At 52.1% G+C, this 20,688-nt stretch overlaps 1 protein-coding gene across 7 annotated transcripts; it reads left to right on the forward strand.

Annotated features, from left to right (window-relative positions):
* Positions 1–620: 620 nt before the first annotated feature.
* Positions 621–20,034, forward strand: ZDHHC1 (zinc finger DHHC-type containing 1). Of its 7 annotated transcripts, none has more exons than XM_062007409.1 (11): positions 621–1,116; positions 4,101–4,319; positions 5,685–5,860; positions 6,462–6,563; positions 7,371–7,495; positions 7,816–7,974; positions 11,234–11,343; positions 16,439–16,524; positions 17,086–17,179; positions 17,959–18,070; positions 18,379–20,034. In XM_062007409.1, exons 2-11 carry the CDS (start codon positions 4,101–4,103, stop codon positions 18,873–18,875), a joined length of 1,680 nt encoding a protein of 559 aa, XP_061863393.1. In that variant the 5' UTR covers positions 621–1,116; the 3' UTR covers positions 18,876–20,034. The 7 variants fall into 7 exon arrangements, with proteins under 7 accessions (XP_061863393.1, XP_061863397.1, XP_061863394.1 ...); XM_062007413.1 differs by having other exon boundaries at positions 18,598–20,034; XM_062007410.1 differs by having other exon boundaries at positions 11,234–11,328.
* Positions 20,035–20,688: the final 654 nt, after the last annotated feature.

A 20,688-nucleotide genomic window follows, 5' to 3' on the forward strand; every position in this document is an offset into this window, starting at 1 on the left:
GCTTGCCCACAGCAGCAGCATCACAACGTCTCGGACTCCTGACACGCAGCAGGTTTGAAAGCGCCCCAGATCCCTTCGGGCACCTCCCAGGGCCTCCCCAGTCCCCGGCCCGGCCTCAACCGCTGCCGGGCTCCAGCCCAAAGCCGGGGGCAGCCTCAACCCCGGCGGCTTTCACTCAGGTCCGCAGCCGCCGCGGGCTTCAACCGGGTCCGGCCCCGCCTCGCCCCGACCCCGCCTCGCCCCGACCCCAGCTCCCGGGGGGCTTCGAGCAGGGACCGACCCGCCGCGGGGCTCCGGCAGCTCCGTCTCCGCTGCCTCCAGCCCCGGCAGCAGCCGGGAGCGGGGGGATGGCGGCACCGGGCCGGGCACCCCCCGGCGCTGCTCCCCCTCCTCACCCCGCCCTCGGCTCTCCCCCTCCTCACCCCGCCCTGAGCTCCTCACCCCGCCCTCAGCTCCTCACCCCGCCCTGAGCTCCTCACCCCGCCCTGAGCTCCTCACCCCGCCCTCAGCTCCTCACCCCGCCCTGAGCTCCTCACCCCGCCCTCAGCTCCTCACCCTGCCCTCAGCTCCTCACCCCGCCCTCGGCGCTCCCCTTCCTCACCCTGCCCTCAGCTCTCCGCCTCCTCACCCCGCCCTCGGCTCCTCACCCCGCCCTCGGCTCCTCACCCCGCCCTCGGCTCCTCACCCCGCCCTCGGCTCCTCACCCCGCCCTCGGCTCCTCACCCCGCCCTCAGCCTCTCCCAGCACCCATCCGAAACTGGTCCCAGCGCCCTTTCTCCGCCGCAGCCCCGGCACCTCGCAGTCAGCTCCGACCATCCCCTCACGCAGCGGCTTGGCGAGACGCTCTGGCCACACCAACGCCCCGGCCCCCGCCATGGCCCCACGCTCCCAGCCGCACTCTGCCTCCGAGCCCTCCTCCCCTCGCTCGCCGCGCTCCCGCCCGGAGGCTTTTTGCCGCCTTCGCCCCGCCGTAGCCCCGTCCGTAGCCATGGCGACGGGCCTCAGCGGCCTGAGGAGCCCGCGAGCTGCGGCGTAAGGACTGAGCCCGGAGTTCCGTTACCCGTCCGGGGATGAGGCGGCTACGGAGCCGCTTTCAGCCTCCTCTGCGGGGAGAAGGTGAGGAGAAGGGGGCGGCGGGGAGCCGGGGGGGGGTGTAGCTGGCTCTCCCCAGAGCGGCTGGAAACTGCTGCAGGGAAAGGGCCTGGGGGGGCTGGTGGCAGCGGCTGAACAGGAGCCAGCAGCGAGCCCAGGGGGGCAAGAGGCCAAGGGCAGCCTGGCTGGGATCAGCACTGGAGCGGCAGCAGGAGCAGGGCAGGGATTGTCCCCTGTGCTGGGCCCTGGGGAGGCTGCAGCTCCAGGGCTGTGCTCAGTGCTGGGCCCCTCACTCACTGCCACAGGGACACTGAGGGGCTGCAGCGTGGCCAGAGCCGGGCACAGAGCTGGGGAAGGGGCTGGAGCACAAGGGGCTGGGGAGGGGCTGAGGGAATGGGGATGTTGAGCCTGGAGAAGAGGCTGAGGGGAGGCAGGAGCACTCTCTGACACTCCCTGACAGGAGGCTGCAGGGAGCTGGGGGTCAGGCTCTGCTCCCCAGTAATGACAGGACAAGAGGAAAGGGGCTCAGGTTGCCCCAGGGGAGGCTGAGGTTGGACCTGAGGCAGAGCTGTTTCCCTGGGAGGGGTGTGAGCCCCTGTGCCAGGGAGCTGGGGGAGTGCCCAGCCCTGGAGGGATCCCAAAGCCATGGTGCTGAGGTGCTGAGGCTGTGGGTCAGTGCTGGGCTGGGCAGGGTGAGGGCAGGGCTGGCACTGCAGCAGCTTCAAGGGCTTTTCCAACTCTATTCTCTGCTGTAACTCCTGGTGACTTCTATTTAACAACCAGCTAACAATCAATCCAGTTACCTCTCCTGTGTGTACAACAACTCAGTAAACCCTGATGGTGACTTTTGGCCCTGATTGGGGGTCTTTGCATTCAGTGTTTTGTGTATCTGGGTAGAAAGGAGTACTGGCCACACCCACAGCGTGGGACACCCCACCAGGAAGGAGAGGTGCTGGATCCTCAAGCCTCTGCAGATATAGCTTTGTTTTTCATCACTATTAGTGGATAACTACTGCATCAGCACCAAGAGAAGCCATAGAGATATAAGGGAAAGACAAGATGAACCTTCCTTGTGAAAGGGGACAGACAAAGCATTCTGTGCAGCTCTCTTCCTTCTTCAGGGTCCGTTACCAGATGGGTGCTGCTCTGGGCTGACTGCAGCCCTGGGGACAGTTGAGCCAGGAGGGATCCTCTACTAGTTTTACTCACAATTCACCACAAAACAATAAATTCTATTGGCTTCTACTGAAGTTTTGAACATTAAAGAACAGTGTTAGTCCCATCTGGTGTTGTTCAACAGGAAGACCTTGCAGCAGCACAGGGATTCCAGGGTCTGCATTGGCCTGGCTGCACTCAGCAGGGTCTGGTTTAGGAGAAAGGAGAAACCTGGGAATGTCTTCAAATAACAGTCTGAGATGTTTTTGTGACAGGTGGCTCAAAGTGATGTGTAAGCAAGTTTTCACCAGCCTAGTGAGAAAAGTATCACATGATTAGTAGCTGTTTCTCATCATTGCTGAGCCAGTTGCCACGTTGCAATGTCACTGATGAGTGCAGGCAGATGCTGCTCATTTCTTCAAAGGCTCAAGGGAGGGTTTTCTTTTTCCAGCCTGTTTGTTGATAAGACTGTGCAGGTGAGCACCACTTACCTTGGTTTGTGTCCTTACCCACTGCTTCTCTGCCAGCTGAGCCCAAAAGGCTCCTGGCCCTTTGCCTGGGACTAAGGCAGGACCGTGTGTGCCAAGGTCTGAACCCCTCCAGCATGTTGGCATGCCTGCCCTCTGCCAGCCCCTTGGCATCTCTCTGGTGCTGGAACCATTATCAAAAACACTGCAAGTGAGTCAGAGACCTCCTCCTTTTCTTTCAGTGCACTGGTTAATCAGTTCATCAGGCTAATTGGAGCTACTTGGCCCTGTTAAGTGTCAATTTAACATCTCTAGTTAGGAAGGGATAGTGAGTGTGGTGCAAAGGTACCTCAAGTCAAGCAGAGCTTCTTCATGCTGATCTTGCAATGCTGAGCTGCTGCAGGTGTCACACTGCCTCGTAGCTGTTGCACCTGAATTTTCTGTGAAGCATGGCAGCCCAACCCTCTGCTCTCAAAAGCTCATTGTCCTGACTGTGTGGCAAAGGAAAAGCAACAACTAATAATCCAAGTCAAATTGAAAACAGGAGAAATCACTTCTGAGCTTGTGGGTATTGTGCAAACAGGAATCATACACATCAGGAACTTTCCAGGTTCATAACTCATCTCTGCAGCTGAATCTTTCTCCTGCCAGGAGCCCAGACATTGTAGGGCAACTGACTAACCAACCTGCTTTCTGCATGATGTCCTCTGTGTGTAACTGACTATTCTGCTCTAGCAACAGTCAGCTTTAAGCTTGTGTTGTGGAGTAACTCCTGCTTCTTCCCCCCCTTTTTATTGTTGAGGTTCATCTTTCCAGGTACTAATCTTTCCCCTTCCTTTGTTGCTGACAAAGGGGTCTCTGTTTTCTCAGGTGTAGTGTTAAATTGCAGTTCCAGACCATGGGGCCACTCTGCTGCACTCCTCTGCCCTAGCTGGAAGGAAAACATGGCCTATCAGACAGGTGTAGCATGTGTTCTGCTGGCCTCTCTAACAGTGCTGTGGTGTGAGCACAGCCCCAGACTGCAGCATATCGCTCTCCATCTCCAGGCTGCTGTGTGCTCTCACCTTCTGTGCTCTTTTTACTCAGTTTAGATACAGATCCATTCAAAGTCTGGCCAAGCCTCTAAGTGTTTCCCTTTGTTGAAAGCTTGGGGTGTTGTTTCATGCAGACATCAGCACTTGCTTTTAGAGTGCATAGCTGTGGTTCTCCCTTTTGTTGCTATCAGTGGCAGCTCCCCTGTGCAGAGAGAAGCCTCCCCTGAGCTGTGTCATTGCAGGCTCCTCAGCTCTCTGTCCACTTTGGACACATCTCCAGGACTCAAGCTTGGTCACAACATTTTGTATCACATAGTTTTTTGGTTTGTTTCCTGTTTTTTGGTTCCTGTAGATGAATGTCTGCAAAAAACCTCCTAATAAGACAGCTCCAGAGAATCTGGTTGAAGCTTTTGCCGAGGTGCAGGTACAACGTGCTCGGAGGAACGGCTGGAGCTGGCCTCTGCATCTCTTCCAGGTTACTGCCTGGTTGCTGTACCTCTTCTTTGCTCTGGTTGGCTTTGGGATCCTGGTTCCTCTCCTGCCTCGCCACTGGCTGCCTGCTGGCTACATCGTATCCTTTGGTCAGGAGGAGAATGTGGGCTGGGATAAACTGGCAGCAGGGGGTTGAAAATGATTGTTAGTGTTGGAAAAGGCAGCTGGGCCTGGGTGTTTTTCTGAAGTATGACCATAATCTTGATCTTCTCTTGTCTTGAATCCCCAAATGCTGGGGGCTGGAAGGGTCCTGCAGAGCTGCTGCAGCCCCAGCTCCTGCTCAAGCAGCTTCCCCTGGCTCAGGGGGCACAGGAACGTGTCCAGCTGGGGTTGGAAACCTCCTGAGAAGGAGCCTCCACACCCTCCCTGGCAGCCTGGGCCAGGGCTCCCTCACCTCAGCACCAAAGCCTTTCCCTGGGCACATCCTGGGGTCTCCCCAGTCCCCGGCCCGGCCTCAACCTCTCCTGGCTTCAAGCAGGGACCGTCCCGCCGCTGCCCCGCTGCTCCATCTCCGCCCCCTCCCCGCCTCTGCCCGGCGCCGCCGCCTCCAGCCCCGGCAGCAGCCACAGGGGATGGGGACACCTCCCCGGCGCTGCTCCCTCTCCTCACCCTGCCCTCAGCTGCTCCCAGCACCCTTTCTCATCCAGAACCCTGGCGTCTCGCCTCCTCCGCTGCTCTGTTTCCTGTAGTTGAGTGATGTGCGTGGCTCAGTGTGTAACAAATAAACCAGAAGGGTATTGTTTTTGCATCCGTGCTGATTCAATTACAGTCTACTGAGAAATGATTTCTCAAGCACCCTGCTGAGAGTGAGAGAGACACTGTTAAGGTGACTAGGAAAGTGCAGAGCCCTGGATTTGATCAGATTCTTAAGCAGCCCTAAGGAAAGGGAAGGTTCCTTCCTGGCCTCTTCTGTGTAGGAGCAGTCACAAGATGTTTTCAGTTTTGGAGCTGGACTTTTGCCCAGCTCAGGATAAAGCAAAATGATCAGTGCTGGTGCTTTGATGTGACTTTATTTCTTTTTCTTTCTTGGAAGTTTGCTCCTGTGAGGGGGCATGTGCATGGCCTTAACTGACTGGGCCTTTCCAAAGAGTCTCTATGGACTAGGAAATGTGGATCTACGCCAACAGTCTGTGCGTGGGGTCAGATCCTGGTGAGTAAAGGTCAACATTACAGCTCCTGTGCTGGGAAGGATGTTTCTGTGAGGCAGAGTACTACATGACAAGGGCAGCTGCTCCTCTAGGTTTAGTCATCTTGTTTTTGCAGACACTTACTACAGTGCAAACGTCTCTGTGATCAAAGCTCGGATTGATGTGCTGCCATCAGTTACGTAGTGATTGCCACTTCTCAGCCTTATATTTGCCATCTGTGTGGGCTTTGTGTATTAAGGAGAACCAAAAATATCTGCATTGAACCACTCATACAATCCTTAACTGTGTAACTTCAGTGTCCAGGAGTGTGTTTTATCTACCATTTAGTTGTTCATCTTACTGCAGTCTCCATCGATCCTGCGGATGCGAACGTGCGAGAGAAAAACTATCTGGGGCCTCTGGCCACCTTCAGTCGTAGTCAGCATGCACATGTCATTGAGAACCATCATTGCCATGTCTGTGATGTGGATGTGTAAGTATCTGCTCTTTTTCCTTCTGCTGCTCTTTCATCTTCACCACCACACTCCTCCGTTAGCGTTTAATGTCAGGCTGCAGGGCTGAGGCTGAGCCTCTGCAGCCCCAGAGCAGTAGTCAGACCCCAGCCTGTTGTCAGAGTGTTGGCAGCTGAGTTGGTGCCCACTGTTACCTGTGCACATGGTCCTGTGTTTTATTTACTAGCTCACATGTTGTGGGGAGAGAACTGCACTGTTGCTGTTAGCTGGATGTTGGTGTTTGACCTGACATGTATCTTGTGTGTGTGTGTGTGTGTGAGGATAGTTGCAAACAGGGTAGCAAGTGGTGCTTGGAGGGGAGGTATTTAAGATCAAGCCTTGTAGAACTGCTTCCAAGTAAGAAATGGATGCTCTACCAGTTAGAAAACACACAGAGCACTGAAAGGCAAATCTTGAAGTGTTTGGGGTTGTGGCCCAACAACAGCTGACAGGGCTCATATGTGTTGGAGTTCTCTTGGGGCAGAAGGTTTTTCTTGCTCTTACCAGGATCTCTGCTGCTGTGACCCCCTGGGTTTGTACTGAGCTGGTGCTGCCACGTTAACATCACCCTTCCTTTGGCAGGAGTGCCAAGTCAAAGCACTGTGGAACTTGCAACAAGTGTGTGTGTGGCTTTGATCACCACTGCAAATGGCTGAACAACTGTGTGGGAGAGAGGAATTACTGGTAAGAGCCTGTCATTGTGATGAGTGCACAGCACTGCATCAATAATGTTGTCCCTTCTCTTCCATCTCAGTCCAGTCTGTACTCAGCCACACAGAACCACTTTTCTTTCAGACCTTGGCTGAATAAAACCAGTCATGGGAGAACTAGGTGGAAAATGCAAGTGTGTTGATGAGAGTCAAATAACCAGGGGTAAAACTGCTATGCTTGTAACTCTGTAGCTGAATATCTATGAGTAGAAACCAGAGAGCTTGATCTTGTTTGCTATTACAGGAGAAACTTGTGGGATATTGATTGTGTCCTTAATGCTTCTGAGAGCTGGAGTGGGAATAGAACTGTGATCATGCTCTTGAAACAAGCTGCATCCAGGCTGTGTGCTTGCCCTACAAGGCTGCCTGTTGGCAGGAGTTGCAGCAGCATACAGGCCCCTCTCAGCTGTGCCAGGATTAAGATAAGGGCTAAGGAGGCTGTCACTGAGGGTTGCTTCCATTGGCTTTCCTGCCATGTGGAAGGCAAAGAGTTGTTACTGCTGGTTGCCACAGGACACTACCTTCAGATTTTGTGCAGGGGGCTCTTTGTCCTGCATATTCTTGAGTGGTTTGTGACTGTGGTTGCTCTGAAGGGTTACAGGTTGGTCCCTCAGGGTAACAAATCAGGAGCCAGACCGAGCACCTCTATCTCTCATAAGGATAAGAGCATCCCAGTGCTTTGGGACATCTGCCTGTGTATCTCTGTCTTTATGAGAGGCTGGGCTTTGGAACTGTGTGTGTGAGGTTACTGAAGCTGCTCAGACTTCTCCTCTCCTTGCAGGCTCTTCCTGAACAGCGTGCTGTCAGCCATCCTGGGCCTCGGGCTCCTGCTGCTCGTCGCCTGTTACGTCTTTGCAGAGTTCTTCCTGGACCCTGCGATGCTGCGCTCTGACCGGCACTTCCACGGTACCAGCCCTGCTTCCTGAGCACCCAGCCCCCCTGTCACCCGTGGCTTTGGGTTCTGTGGGCCCTCCCACTGCAGAGGAGCTCCTTCCCTTACTCCTTCAGTGCTCTGTTTCTGCAAGAGCACCTCTGCTCAGCTGAACAGCGTGTCTTTCCTTACAGAGCTGACCGCTCTCCCTAAAGGCCTTGCAGACACGAGAGTTCTCGGTGCATAAGGGGTCTGCAGCTGCTTTTGAGCCAGCAGTATTTCCAGCTGTGAAGTTTAACTGGAGATATTTAGTACCTGGACAATGTGCTGACCTCCAGCTCTCTCTGTTTCACAGCTCTGCAGAACCACACGGACTGCTGGCTCGTCTTTCTTCCCGCAGCTCCCGTTGAGACTCGGGCATCTGCTGTCCTGGGCACAGCTGGCATCTTTATTCTCCTTAGCCTGATGACTGTGATCCTGCTTGGCCACCTCTTGATCTTTCACATCTATCTCAGTAGGTGTTGTGTTCCTCTCACCTGTATCCCCAGTTCATTTTGGCTCAGCTGCTTCCACTCGTGTGTTCACTGGGTGTTCACCCATGTCACAAGTACACACACACCCCCCCTGGGCAAGATTGCCAAGGAAAGGGAGAACAATTGGGTTTGATGTTGCACTTTGGATTTTCCCCCAATACCAGGTGGGTTTATCCATGCATGTGCAGTGTGGGGCTTGCATTGGGCATTCATGTGTCTGAGCTGTGATAGCCTGGAACTGAAAGCACATGGGAGAGCAGCAGAGAGACCAGTGGGGGTCTCATTGCCAGTGATGGGACATTCAGATTGGCTCTGCATATGGGCTTTTGGGAGCCTCTTCACTGTACTCCCCAGTCTGAGGAGTCAGACAGTCTGTTTCTCTGTTGCCCCAGAGAAATGTGAGTGGTATTGATCTAAATTTCAGAGAGGAGGCCTGAGGTCCTGATCAAGGCACAGCAGCACAAAGAGACTTGTGGCATTCAGAGGGGGAGGTTTTCAGAAGGGCTTTTCATTGGGTCTCCTACTTGTTACTCTGTCAAGAAGGGAAGTTTATGTTTGTTTATGTACAGATGGGCATCAAAACCCTTTTTTCAGCCATCATCTAAAATGAAACCACTGTTGTTTGGCTGCCTGACCTACGTCATGATGAGGAAAGTTCTTACCCTTGCAGTAGTGATGCCAAAACTTGGGGAGGGGGGGGGGAAAGGGCTGTGGTGGGAGAGAAATGAGGCCAGTGCTTGCAGAGGTGGATTTTGTCAGTTAACAGTGATGCAGGTGCCAACACAAAGTAGGTCAGACAGGCCAGCACAGCTCCAGCAGCAGAAGAGCTGCGTGCTGAGGTGCAGTGTTTGATCCCCACTGGCAGCAGCATTAGTCAGGGAGGTCACCCACTGCCCTCCTCCTTCCACAGCCTCTCAGAGCTTCAATTCAGTCATGCTGTGATTTTGCTTTCTTGGTAGAAGTGGGCTTTGCTGGATGATGGTGATGCCTGGAGATTTCAAAGGCTCATCTCCCCCTGCAGAAAGACTGAAAGGATAACAGGGCTGGGGCAGCTCCAGGAGGATTTCTTTCGGGTGGGGGAAGATGATTGGGTTTCAGAGCTGAGGGTGTTTCTCCTGTCTCTGCGTAGAACTCCCACAAGAGGGTGCTGGCTCCTCGGGAGAAGGACACATTTCATTACACTAGTTCTGCTCCGTTTGGAGGATTTATTTGTTGCTGTTTTCTTGGGGTGCTGCTTTTTTTTCCTCTTTCAGACTAAATTTTGAGCCAAATTAACGTTTGTTTCTGGGCCAATTTTAAGTCTTTACATGGAAACAGAATGGAATGATTGTTAACATTGAGTTAAAATCTGCTGCTCTGTTGAAACTGGTTCCAGCTGTGCAGAAAAGTGGCTGCTAGAAAGGAACAGAGGTGGCCTATGGAAGCCAAGACTGAGTGTGGCACGTGGGTGTACATCACACTTGCCACTGGAGATGGATGGACAAAGTCTGGTTTAGATTCCTGTTGTTTCACACCTGTGGTTATCAAGTGTCTCACCTGAGTGCCTTAAGGTAGACAACTGTCTGAGCTCCTTTGGGGGACTAGAAATACAAATTGCCAATTAAAGTGTAATTACTGAGTTTTTTACATCCCTCTCCCCTGCCTCAGATTGCAGACGGCAGCCAGCAGCCCTGGCAGTGGTGTGGCCTTTAAGTGTCACCTGAAAATAAATCCCTGACTTAACTCAAGGATAGCTGTGAAAGTTTTAGAACTTACTTTTGTTCCAGGCCCAGTGAGTTGTTCAGAACTGCTCTCCTGCCTCTCATTACTCACTGCTCTCACTCCAAAGGGAGGAAGTAGGTTATTCTCACAACAGTAGGTCCACGTGTCCAAGAGCACAAGTCTTGATTGAGGCTCAGTTCCAGAGGCATTCAGTGAAGCATGGCAGTTCAGAAGGATGGAGGGAGGATATTTTCTTGTCTTCACTACTGACAGACCAACAGTAAGCAGGATAAAAAGAAAGGAAAGAGTAGAAAGTATAGGAGGGGGGATGAGGCTTTTCACTGGCAGTGGTTGTGTGTTACACAGGCTGTGCTGCAGTGGTATCTGGTCAGGCAAATGCAGGCTTTCTTAGCTAAAGAGCTCTACTGAGATATTTTCAAAGCTGTACTGTTAAGTGCTCAGAAACCAAGGAGCTCTCATCTGGAAATGGTTTGTAGCCCTCTTGCTTGTGCCACAACTCCATTTCTCCCATAAAGCATCCGGTGCCATTCCAGGAGCATTTGCCAGCAGCTGCCCTGTCCCCAGCAGGAGCATTCACTAATCCCTCTGCTAAAGGCTTGCCAAGGGTTTGTGCTCTGCCTTCCTGCCCAGATGGATCTTGAGTTCCTATTTCTCCATAAGACTGTTGCTTTACCAGGAGAGACACCTTCTGCTCTCCCCCACTTCCCTGTGAAGCAGTCTTGTGTTTAGGGCAGGGGTTTGAGAGGTAAGATGTTACTGATACAAATGTCCTCAGGCAGAGGAAGGGTTTTAGGCTGAATGTCCCATATCTTAGGCATCTGCTTGAACTACTGTGCTTCTGTAAAAATGAAGAGTGGCTTCCAGGCTGTGCACTAAAAACCTCCAGCATCCATTCCTGGGGCTTGTGCTCTAAAAAATACCACAACAGTGTCACTATGGGAGGAATGTCTGAGTTCTGGGTCCTCAAAATGTCTTGGGTCTCATGAGGAAACCAAGCTCTCAGAAAGGTCAGATTCTTTTGGTCATTTGTGGAAGCAGATGTGTTTGTGTGGGGGACCTCAAGAGCACATGAACTCAGGCACATGAAAGCTCTGGGCACATCTGTTTGACACGAGGCAAAGTGTGCATTTGGTGCTTAGTGTTTTGGACACAAAGTGTTTCAATCTCTTCTCCAGGACAGATGAACCTGATGAATTTCTTACCTTCATTTAGCATCACATACCTCCTGACTGCTCACTGAGCTTTCTGTGTGATCTTGCTCTTATTGGGCATGACTAATGGATTTGCTCTGAGCTAAGCTGAACACATTGCTGCTGTGCAGTGTGTCTGAGGCTTTCAAAGAACAGTGAGACTATGAGAAAGTGAGATGATGGCAAGAGAAAGATGTACAGTGCAAAGGTGCTTTTGGCTTTGCCTCTCATCCTTTTCATGTTTCTGGTTACTCTTTGATTGTGTGTGTAAGTGTGACCAGGGAGTGGCCTTTCCTGCCCTGACAGCTCCCTCTCTCTCTCCTCCCAGTGTGGAACAAACTGACTACATACGAGTACATCCTGCAGCAGAGGCCCCAGCACGAGAAGGAGAGGGACAAGCAACAGGAGTCTCATCCTTCTCAAGTAAGACCCAGTCAGGTACTTGTCCTGCCTTCAGTCCACTTCTCAAAGCCTTTGCTTGTGTGCAGGGGGAAGTTTGCTTCACTCCTGTGACCTCCACATTTTAGAGGCAGCTGCTAGAGATCAGACTTCAGAGGTACTTTGGAGTTGAGTAGGATGTGAGAGAGCATTTGATGAACACTTCAGGCATAAGCAGGTCTTTGCTTTCAAAGGAATCTGTCCCACCCACTCCCTCCCTCCAACGCTTGTTTGGGGCCCTGCACTGTCTGTCCTCTTCTGCCAGTGCAGCTGTTTGCTGCAGTCATGCAGGGAGCAGGGTGGGGGATCTCATCTGGGTAAGAGTCAACTTGACTAAAAGAAAAATAGTTGAGCTTGTGTTGAGCTGGCCCAGCTCCTTCCCAGCTGGTTCATCCAGCAGTCACACTCCTGTGTCAGCAGGAAGGAGGATGAGGGGAGAGTGGGAAGGGATCTGTGTCAGGGACAGACAGGACCCTCTGTTTGGGTGGTAGCACGTGTCTGGCTGGCTGACCTGAGCAGGACAATCTCCAAGGCTGGAGAAACTGGGGCTAATCAATCCAGCAGCTAACAATACCAAATAGCTGAACCATCTTGAAGAGGGCACAATCATGTTCAGAAATGACCCAGGTATCTGCTGTTCTTTGAACTGAGTCTACATAGTGATAAGAGTCCTTGTGATTACTGAGGCATTGAGCTGTGTCTGTAAAGAGAGTTCCACGAGCTCTTTGCTGTTACACTGTGCCCTGGCAGATATATTTGCTCTGAGTTGAGAGGTTCAGTGTCATTTATTTTGTTGCAAGGCAACTCTGTCCCTGGAGCACTCAACATTTCACCAGACAAATTCTGTCCTGGCTTTAATAAGGAGCTGGACTAGAAACTTCCAGAAGTACTTCCTAGTCTAAATGACTCTGTGATCCCTGGGAACTTCATCTGGTGCAAGTCAGTCACCTGCTATCCAACCAGATTTCTGTTTCCTGAGAAGTCAGTTCTGTCCCAAGCTTCAGCCAGATGTTCTGTGTGGAGATTCTGGGCTCACTCACAGGGTATGTTATCTTCCTGTCAAAGCAAAATGGGAAGTGAACTAATTCCCTTTCTGTAACACAGCCAAACCATGGAGACCCCAGCTTTTCATCCACAGGCCTTGGAAAAGCTGAACTGTCAGTTTAAACAGTTTCCATAACAACAAAAATATTTGGCACTTTTGTCTCGTAGAGCTTTGCTCACCATGCAAATCAAACCAGTAGTAAAGCATCACCTCTAATCACCTCCTAGTTACAGCACTTGGACTGATACTGAAGACCTGTCTGAATAGAAGTGGGATCTCTCTCTGCACACTTGGGATGGAGCCATTGAGTGATGTTCTCCTGTCTGTGCTGGTGCTTCTAAGCAAGGGTGAAAAGGAGTTGTGTGTTTCAGGACTGCAGTTAGTACCTTGGGGAACAAGAAAGACTGGCTGATGCCCAGTAACATTGTTAAGGAAAATGGTAACCCCCCAGCTTTTCCTTACATAGCAACCAGAGATAAACACAAACAAATAGATTGGAGTAGGAGTACACCAAGTGACTTGCCTTTTGTAAGGCAAGGCTCTGTTGACTGCAGCCTTCTGTAGCTTGAACAGAGAAATCCTTTGTAAATGATCCAAGATGATGTCAGCATAAAATGGAAATCATCCTCTTCCCACTCTTGTCTTAACTGTTCATTCATCCTCAGGAGTAAGAAGAAAGAGGCATTTCCCCTTTAATCCTCGGGTTTGAGCCTTAGTCAAGCTCAGGTGCTGGTTTTGCCTTCAGTTTTCCATGTTTGTGGTGAAGTCTTGGGCTGTGCCCAGGTTGCAGGAGGGGCTGTTAAGGGATATGTGCTTGTAAAATTGTTCTCAGAACATCCACAAAGTAAAAGCCCTGATTTTGCACACTTGAGTGGTTCAGATGTCACAACAAAAGGCAGAACACTGGGGCATATACAGCCTTTGCCTCTCTTACTGTACCCAGAGCAGCATCTACAAGTAACAGGGTGGGTTTTCTTTCCTGTAAGCAGTTGCAATCCAAAGAAACAGAAACCAAACCAGAGCTGGTGCTTTAATGCACAATTGCAATCATACCATGGTGCTGCTGAGACCAGCTGGGGTGGGGTGTTTGTTGTGTTCCTGAAGCTTTGAGCTGCCTTTGGACACTGATTCAGCTTGGTGAGCTTTGACTTTCAGTAACAGACATGAAGTTTACTCAGCTTCCCTCACATTTCCAGTCTTGCTTCTCTCTTCCAATGTCTGGTTAAGATGAACTCTCAGCCTCAACACCTGTGACAGACCCTCTTTCTGTTACTTTCCTGTTCAATTCTGCCCCCCTCCCAGGACATGTTCCATGGCACTGCCTCTCATGGAGGTGGGTGATAGGGGAGCTGAATCCACCTGAAGGTGTAACCAGGAATCTTGGGGTGGATCCAGCTGGTATTCAGCCTCCAGAGGAGGTCTGAGTGTGACCAGGATTTGCAATGAACTTGGGTGGGACTCTGCCCTGTGATCCTGCTTCATGTCCCACTGAGAGAACGTTGAGTTTCCCACTGCTCAAGCCTTCTCCCATTTGCTTCTCCAACCAGCTCTAATGGTTTCCTGTCTTTGATGTGGCTGCTTCAGTTGTACATCATTTATAGAAGGCTGGAATGAACAAAGTGGATTGTTAAAAGCTCTTTGATTTCTGCTTCCTCATCATGTGTTCCTCTCCTTTGAGATGCCAGTCCTGCAGTTCTGTTTCTATGCTGAGGACACTGAATGCTGATTGTTTTCTCACTCCTGCCATGGCCTTGCTGACCCCACTTACAGTGACAGTGTCTGGGCTCCTGCTTTCCTGACTCAGGTGCATGAGGCTTGAATGTAAATGTTACCAGTTTGGTCCCCAGGGAGATTAGAGGAAACATCTCTGTAGGTTGACTGTTCAGTGGGTGACACAATCTGTCTTGAGTTACAGGTTTATTTGACATGGATGTGGGCTGTCTCTGCAGATCCTTAATCCTGCACCTGGATAAACCTGAAACAGCCCTAAAAAGGGTAACTGCCAAAGCAGAAGGTTCTAGTGTTTGGGATTGCTGAGCAAACTCCCTTCCAATGGGATGTCACAACCTACAAAGTGGCTGTGAATTCCTCTCCATCTTTCTTTAACCAATGTATTAACTCAGAGCACAAAAGGCAACAGGCCTGAAGCCTTTCCACTTTGGCAACTTTCTTATCTAACAGTCACAGACACTGATTCCCAGATGCTCAAAAGCAACCAGTCATTTTGGAAGTGTCTCTGCTGGCATGTAGAGGAGGCTGGCCCAGGCTGATCTGAGCAGTGAGATGCTTCTGATGCTGCCCAGCTGTGGAGGTAAGAAAGAGGCAGGTGCTGTGCTCCCCAGTACCCACTTGCAGCACTTGGTGATAGGTGTTAGGGGCTTTTGGGGCACAGAGCTTCAAACAGCTTTGTATTTGCTGCCTGGATGATCTTTCAAGGTACCTTCCAACCCTTAGGATTCTGTAATTCACAGACAAACTCCCCTCCTTTCCTGTGGAATGCACATTGCACTGGGCACCTGCAGCAGCCTGTGGCAGTGAGTGCTCCAGCTCCTTGCCATGCTCTGGCAGAAATGCAACTTCTCTTGCTCTTGAAAATACAACTAAATGTTGAGTTAGAGAGGTGGTCAACAATTATTCCCCATTTGCTTTCTTCACTCACACCTGCCCTGTGTATTTCCACTAGCTGTTCCTTGTCCAGAAGCTGCTCCACACCTTTCACTTGTCACTCTTCTCTGCACTGTCTTCCAGCTCTTCTGTGGAGGAGGATGCTGGGAGCCTCCAGAGAATCCAGTGTCCAGGCTGCTGATGAATTTATTCAGTACCATCAAACTGTTTATGCCTTTCCTTTTCATTCCTGCCATCTGAAATGATTTCTTGGCTGCTGCTGAAGCTGCAGCTCCATGAATCCTCCTCTAGTCCAGAGCCCATTGCTTGGGATGTAGAGTTCACCCTGCTTGTCCCATGGGCATCACTTTCCAGCTTTCCATCTAGCAATGCTGATTCCACATGCCACTGCATCACCCCACAGTGATAACCAGAACCTCCTGCAGCTCCTTGTGGTTGGCTTTTGCTTTTGTTGCCTTACAGAAGGGAGTAGCATCACCAAGCTTCACTGTGCTGTTCTGCTCCTGTCTCCACTGTTTCTGGATGTGTTGAGGTGCAGAGGCTCTGCAGGAGGTCTCTCAGGAACCTCTTTCTGTGGGGGAAGTGCAGCTTAGGCTTCATTTTCTCAAGTTTGCTCATCAGGCTCCTCAGACAAATGGATCTTTATGAGCTTGTTTAATGGCTTTTTTTGGAAGCTCATGCCTATCACATTTAAAGTCCCACCTAGAAAGTTGTCTTGCTAATCATCCAGGTCTAAGAGCAGCTGGAAAGCAGCAGTGAAGGGCTTGTCCCTGTTGACAAGGAGGCTTCATACCCTGCCTCACTTGGTACCCTGCCCATCTGACTAGGAGCCCTTTGCTGTAATGCAGGCCCTTGCATTTGGGAGCTTTATTCCTTGTGTCTTCTGACCTGCTTGTGCAATTTTAAAGGTCAGGGTGGCATTGTATTGACTTCACCTGAGGCAAAGGCCCAATGTAACCCCTGCTTTCTAAGGCCCAGCAGTTATTAGCCACACAGGAACCAGGAGACACTGATTTTTGCCCCCTGGATGCTGGATGCTTTAATTTCCTTTACCTCCCTTTTGACTTTGAAAGTAGCTTTGTGCATTCACTGCTTAGCTCCTGGGGTTGAATCCTGTAACTGATGGAGGCTCTAAGTGATATTTTGAACACAGTCCAAAGAAATGTTTGTGCTGGTCTCTCCTAAGTGTGATTTGCTTCTGAGTCACATGAAATACTGGCTGGTGTAAATGAATGAGTCAGGGACTTCATCCCAGTCTTGCTTTTCCATCTTCTTAAGCAGCAGAGCTTCAACTGTCTGGACACAAAACGTCTGGCACGTGGCTAAGGGAGGAGCAAGAAGCCATATCTGTAGTGAGAACCTCTCAACCCCACCCTCTGTCCATATTGGTCTGAAAAGGTGACATTTGTTTCACTCTTATTCTAGGGAACAGAGACTTTTTCAGGCCACCCTGGCTACACAGACCCTGGCATCCAAAGAGGGGACTTCACAATGGTGGCTTCAGGGAGAGGGTGAGTAAAGGCATAGATGGGAGTCTCCCAGCAGCATGGAGGCTGAATGGGGAACTGCCACCAAAGCCACTGATGGGCCCAAAGGCAAAAAGGACTTGGGAGGATGGGGAGCACCAGTGTTGTGAGCAAGGCAAGGTGAAGTCAGTGAGTTTTGGGAGGGTGAATACCTGCAGCACTACTTGCCTCCCCTCCCCTGGGAAAGCATCTTTCCTAGAATACCCTGTTCAGGTTGGTTTGTGTTTCAATGGCTTTAACACTGCCTGATGTGTCCTGCAATTCCCAGACTGAGCTCATTACAGTTGTGTGATTGGGGCTTGCTGAGGTGTGAGTCACCACAGCAAAGTTTCTAACACAGGCAAGTGCTCGTGGGGAAAACAGCCTCTGTGTCTCTTCATTAGCTCATGGCCCTGGGGAAGGGAGAGGACTTTTGCTGAGCTGCTCAGGAGCAGTTTCCCTGCAGTTGTGCAGGGCAGGGGGTGCTTTGCTCAGGCTGATGGGTAGGTGGGCACTGGAGGGGGTTCATGTCTCAGAGAAGCATCTTCTACCTGCCCCGTGTTGTAGCTTTGCAGAGCTCCGTGCCCACAGCGATGGAGCTGAGCCCCAGCAGAGCTGCTCCCCTGACCTCCCAGCTCCTCCCTTGGCAGACCCTTCTCAGGTAGGCAGGAGGCTGCTGCACAGCAGCACCTCTGCATGGGCACAGTGCCCCACGCTCTGCCTGTCCTCAGCCTCTGCCTGCCCCAGTCCTAGGGCTCCTCTCCTGAATCACTGACACTCATGACCAGATCCATTCTGCTGCTGCCTCCTCAGCTTGCAGCTCAGCCCTAACAGTGTCTGCTGCTTCAGTGCCTGTCTCTGTGCTGCTTTGCTGGTGTAACAAGCTGTGTGTGTCTCTAGAGCATACTCAATATGGGTGTTAGGGCATGGGGTGTGTGAAAATGAACCTTTGAGTGCACAGAACAGCTGCTCAAAGTCTTTTTACCCTCTTGCTGTTCATGTATCCACATCCAGATGCTCTCCCCATTGCTCAAATGGCAGGTGATGATGCTCTCCCCCTTTCCTCCAAGCTTATTAATCAATGTCTTGTTATCTAGATGACTAGAAAAATTCCCTCTCAGCTCTCCTTGTGTTTTGGACAAGAACTCTCTCTCTCTCTCTCTCTCAAATGCATTTTATCCCCAGTGTCTGATACATCCTTCAGCTGAGACAATAGCTTCAAGGGCCCTACACAGAGAATCACTGGATGCAGATACATGTGTGTTCATTACATACCTGCTTCCTGCCATTGCTTTGTAGCAGCTCAGCCAATATTCTTGGCCTGTGGTCATGCTGAATGCTCATTATTAAACACCCAAGGCATTAAAAAGAGGCAGAAATTAAAGCAACCTGTCTGTCCCCTTGCTTTGGGCTGATGAAGTGACTTCTCCTCTTTCACAGCGCCAGAAAAAGAGGAGAAAGAAGACACACAAAGCTTCTTCCTCAGCAATGGGCAGCAAGTCAAAACCACACACTAGAGCTTGGCCCTCATCCTTCCCACATCCCCAGGCAGGTGAGTGCACCAGGCAGCTCCCCTGTGCTGGGCTGCATTGCAGGCTCTGGGCACCCAGCAACGTGGCATGTTGTGAAAGCCCAGCACTGCCAGGCAGGTCACCTGCCTCAGAAGGGAGAGGGAGTGCTGCTGAGTGCTTGGAGGTGCTCTGAAGTGATTCCACTTGGAATGTAGGGTGTGATTTTCTGTAATTGCCAATAGATCAGCCATTATCAGAGTTCCTGGGGTTGCTGATGTCTTTGTGGGGCTGAGGGATCTCTCTCTCTCTCTTTCCTTAAGCTCTCTTCTCCCTTTCTTCCCATCTGCAGAGCTCCCAGCCACAGCTGCTGCCACCTCCCCTTCCCCCAGCCTTCACCTCTTCCCTCTGGCAGCGTTCCCTTCCCCAGGACCCCCACCTGATGGTCACCCTGAGTCTGCAGAGTCCATGGATGAGATCCCTGTGGCCCACACTCGCCTTGGGAGCACAGCCCTGCATGGGCCTCCTAAGAATAAATCAAGCAGCTCTCAACACTATCCCTTGTCCACAGACAGCCCCAGAGTGGGTGGGAAGAAGGACCTGTGTTCTAGACACAAGGTGAAAAGGAAAAGCTGCCAGCAAGACACACATCTGGAAGGAGACCTGAGACTTTTTGCTAAGATCCCTGCTGTGTTTGTAAGTAAGAGCAGTGGGGAACCTCACATCCCTCAGTCCCAGCACAGCCAGAGCACATCTGAGCCACAGCACAGAAAATGCAGCAGCCAGCAGCACCTGGGCAGCTGTGCCCAGTGCCCTGAGGACATAAGGACAAGCACCACAGCAGCCTAGTGAGCAGCTTTGCAAAGCCACAGCCTCTGGGGACAGGGCAAGAGGTTCCCTTTCTGTTCAAAGACCTCGACTCCAGTGACTTGTCACAGCATCCTTTGACCTGATGCTGTCCATCTTCCAGCACAACTAGCTGAGAGGCAGCAACTCCTCTCCCAGGCATCGTTGTTTCTGGCTGCAGCCTCTTCCCAGGAGTGTCCCCAAGCCCAGTTCCACTCTTCTGGTCAAGAGGGAACAACCTCCCCTGAGAGGGCTGAGCCAAGGGCTGCCACTGGCCAAGGCCTGCAGCTCTGCAGGGGGCTGAGGGGCTCAGCCCTTCCAGACATTTCTCATCCTCAACCAAAGGCAAGAGGCAATAAGGTGACAAACCTGAGGTAGGTGTGTTGCAAGAGGGAGCTGGTGGTGCTCTCTGCAGAAAAGGGCTGTGTCCTCTGGCCCTCTGCATTCTCTGCTGCACTGTCTGGGAGAGGGTGTGGGGGAGAACAAAGCTGCATCTCTCTGTTCTCTGCACCCTGACAGTGAAATGTCCCATCTGCCTACAGCCTGTCAGTCTGTGGATTGTGCACAGGAGCTTCAGCAGGTGGTCAGGGAGTAACCTCAGGATTTCACCCTGTCCCTGTGCCCCTTTGCCCTGTGCCCCCTGCAGCCCAGCCCAGCAGCGTGTTGCACTCAGCGTGCTTTGCCCTGCTCCAGCTTCCCAGCAGCCTGGGGGCCCACAGTGCAGCCTTCTCAGCCAGAAGCTCTGGCATACAGCAGATCCTGAAGCCTTCCCATCACCTGGGCTGCCACATCCACACCAGGGCATGTCCAAGCCTTTGGCAAGGCAGGGGTGTGTGGGAGCAGCCTTGGTGGAGCAGCAGACGTGGCACTGCTTGGCTGCAGGGACCAGTGGATCACCAGTGGATCCCCATCAGAGTCCTCCCAGCTGTTTCCCCCCATGGCTGCTGGGAGGCTGCACCCCCAGTGCTGCTGGCCTCAGGGTTTTTGAGGGCCAGCTGTCCCCCCTGCAGAAGGTGTTGGCAATTTCTCTCCAGCACATCCCCCTGAGCAGACCTCCTGTGTTCTCTTACCCTTTGTCTATGCAGAACCAGTTCCAAAGGCATTTTGGAGCTCTTCAGCAGCTCTGCACACAGTAAACTTGTTTTCTATGCCTTTTGCTAAATGGTCTCCTCTTCCTTTGCAGTGCTGAGCTGAGCTGGTGCTGGTTCCCCCAGTGCCCCTTGTGTTCCCAGCTGAGCTCAGCACCTCGGGCTGGGTGGGTACAGGGTCCCTCCTCCCTGCAGGGCCCTGTGGGAGCTGCCTGCCCCAGCCTCTGGGAGCTGTGTGGCTGCAGCCTCTGGGGCTGCCACTGTGGACAGAGCTGTGCTGCTCTGTCAGAGGTGCAGGGATGTCCTGCAGAGCCCTGGGTGCTGCTCCTGCCTTGTGGGAGCCCGTGGGGTTTGTTGGAGGCTGACAGGATGCTGTGGGCACCCTGGTTTGGGAGTTGCCCTAGGGATGGAAGGCATCCTTCTGCCTCTGGCTGAGCTGTGGGACGTTTCCTTTGGTGTATCCAGGCTGCAGAAGGTGCAGCACCTCCTCTGTTCATGGAACAGCTGAGGGCAGAGCCAAGCCCCGGCAGGATGGGCCCCCAACACCACCCTCTCCTCTCCTGAGCCTCACAGCCAGGAAGCAGAGCAGTGTGTGTCCAGGGGAGGATGATTTGGGATGGGTTTGGAGCTTTTGCTGCACCCACATTAAAGGAGGGCTTTTGAATCACAGGGTTGGAAAAGCCCTTGGAGCTCCTGGAGCCCAAGCCCTCCCCTCACCCTGCCCAACC

The sequence above is a fragment of the Colius striatus genome, chromosome 14, assembly GCF_028858725.1.
Source record: "Colius striatus isolate bColStr4 chromosome 14, bColStr4.1.hap1, whole genome shotgun sequence".
NCBI lineage: Eukaryota > Metazoa > Chordata > Aves > Coliiformes > Coliidae > Colius > Colius striatus.

What these genes read in the sequence shown, in the direction of transcription:
- ZDHHC1 (XM_062007409.1), top strand. Translation starts at nt 4,101, where the DNA reads ATGAATGTCTGCAAAAAACCTCCTAATAAGACAGCTCCAGAGAATCTG. An exon ending in CTCAAGTAAGACCCAGTCAG is followed by an intron (nt 11,344 to 16,438) that starts GTACTTGTCCTG and finishes CTCTTATTCTAG; the next exon opens with GGAACAGAGACTTTTTCAGG. An exon ending in ATGGTGGCTTCAGGGAGAGG is followed by an intron (nt 16,525 to 17,085) that starts GTGAGTAAAGGC and finishes CCCGTGTTGTAG; the next exon opens with CTTTGCAGAGCTCCGTGCCC.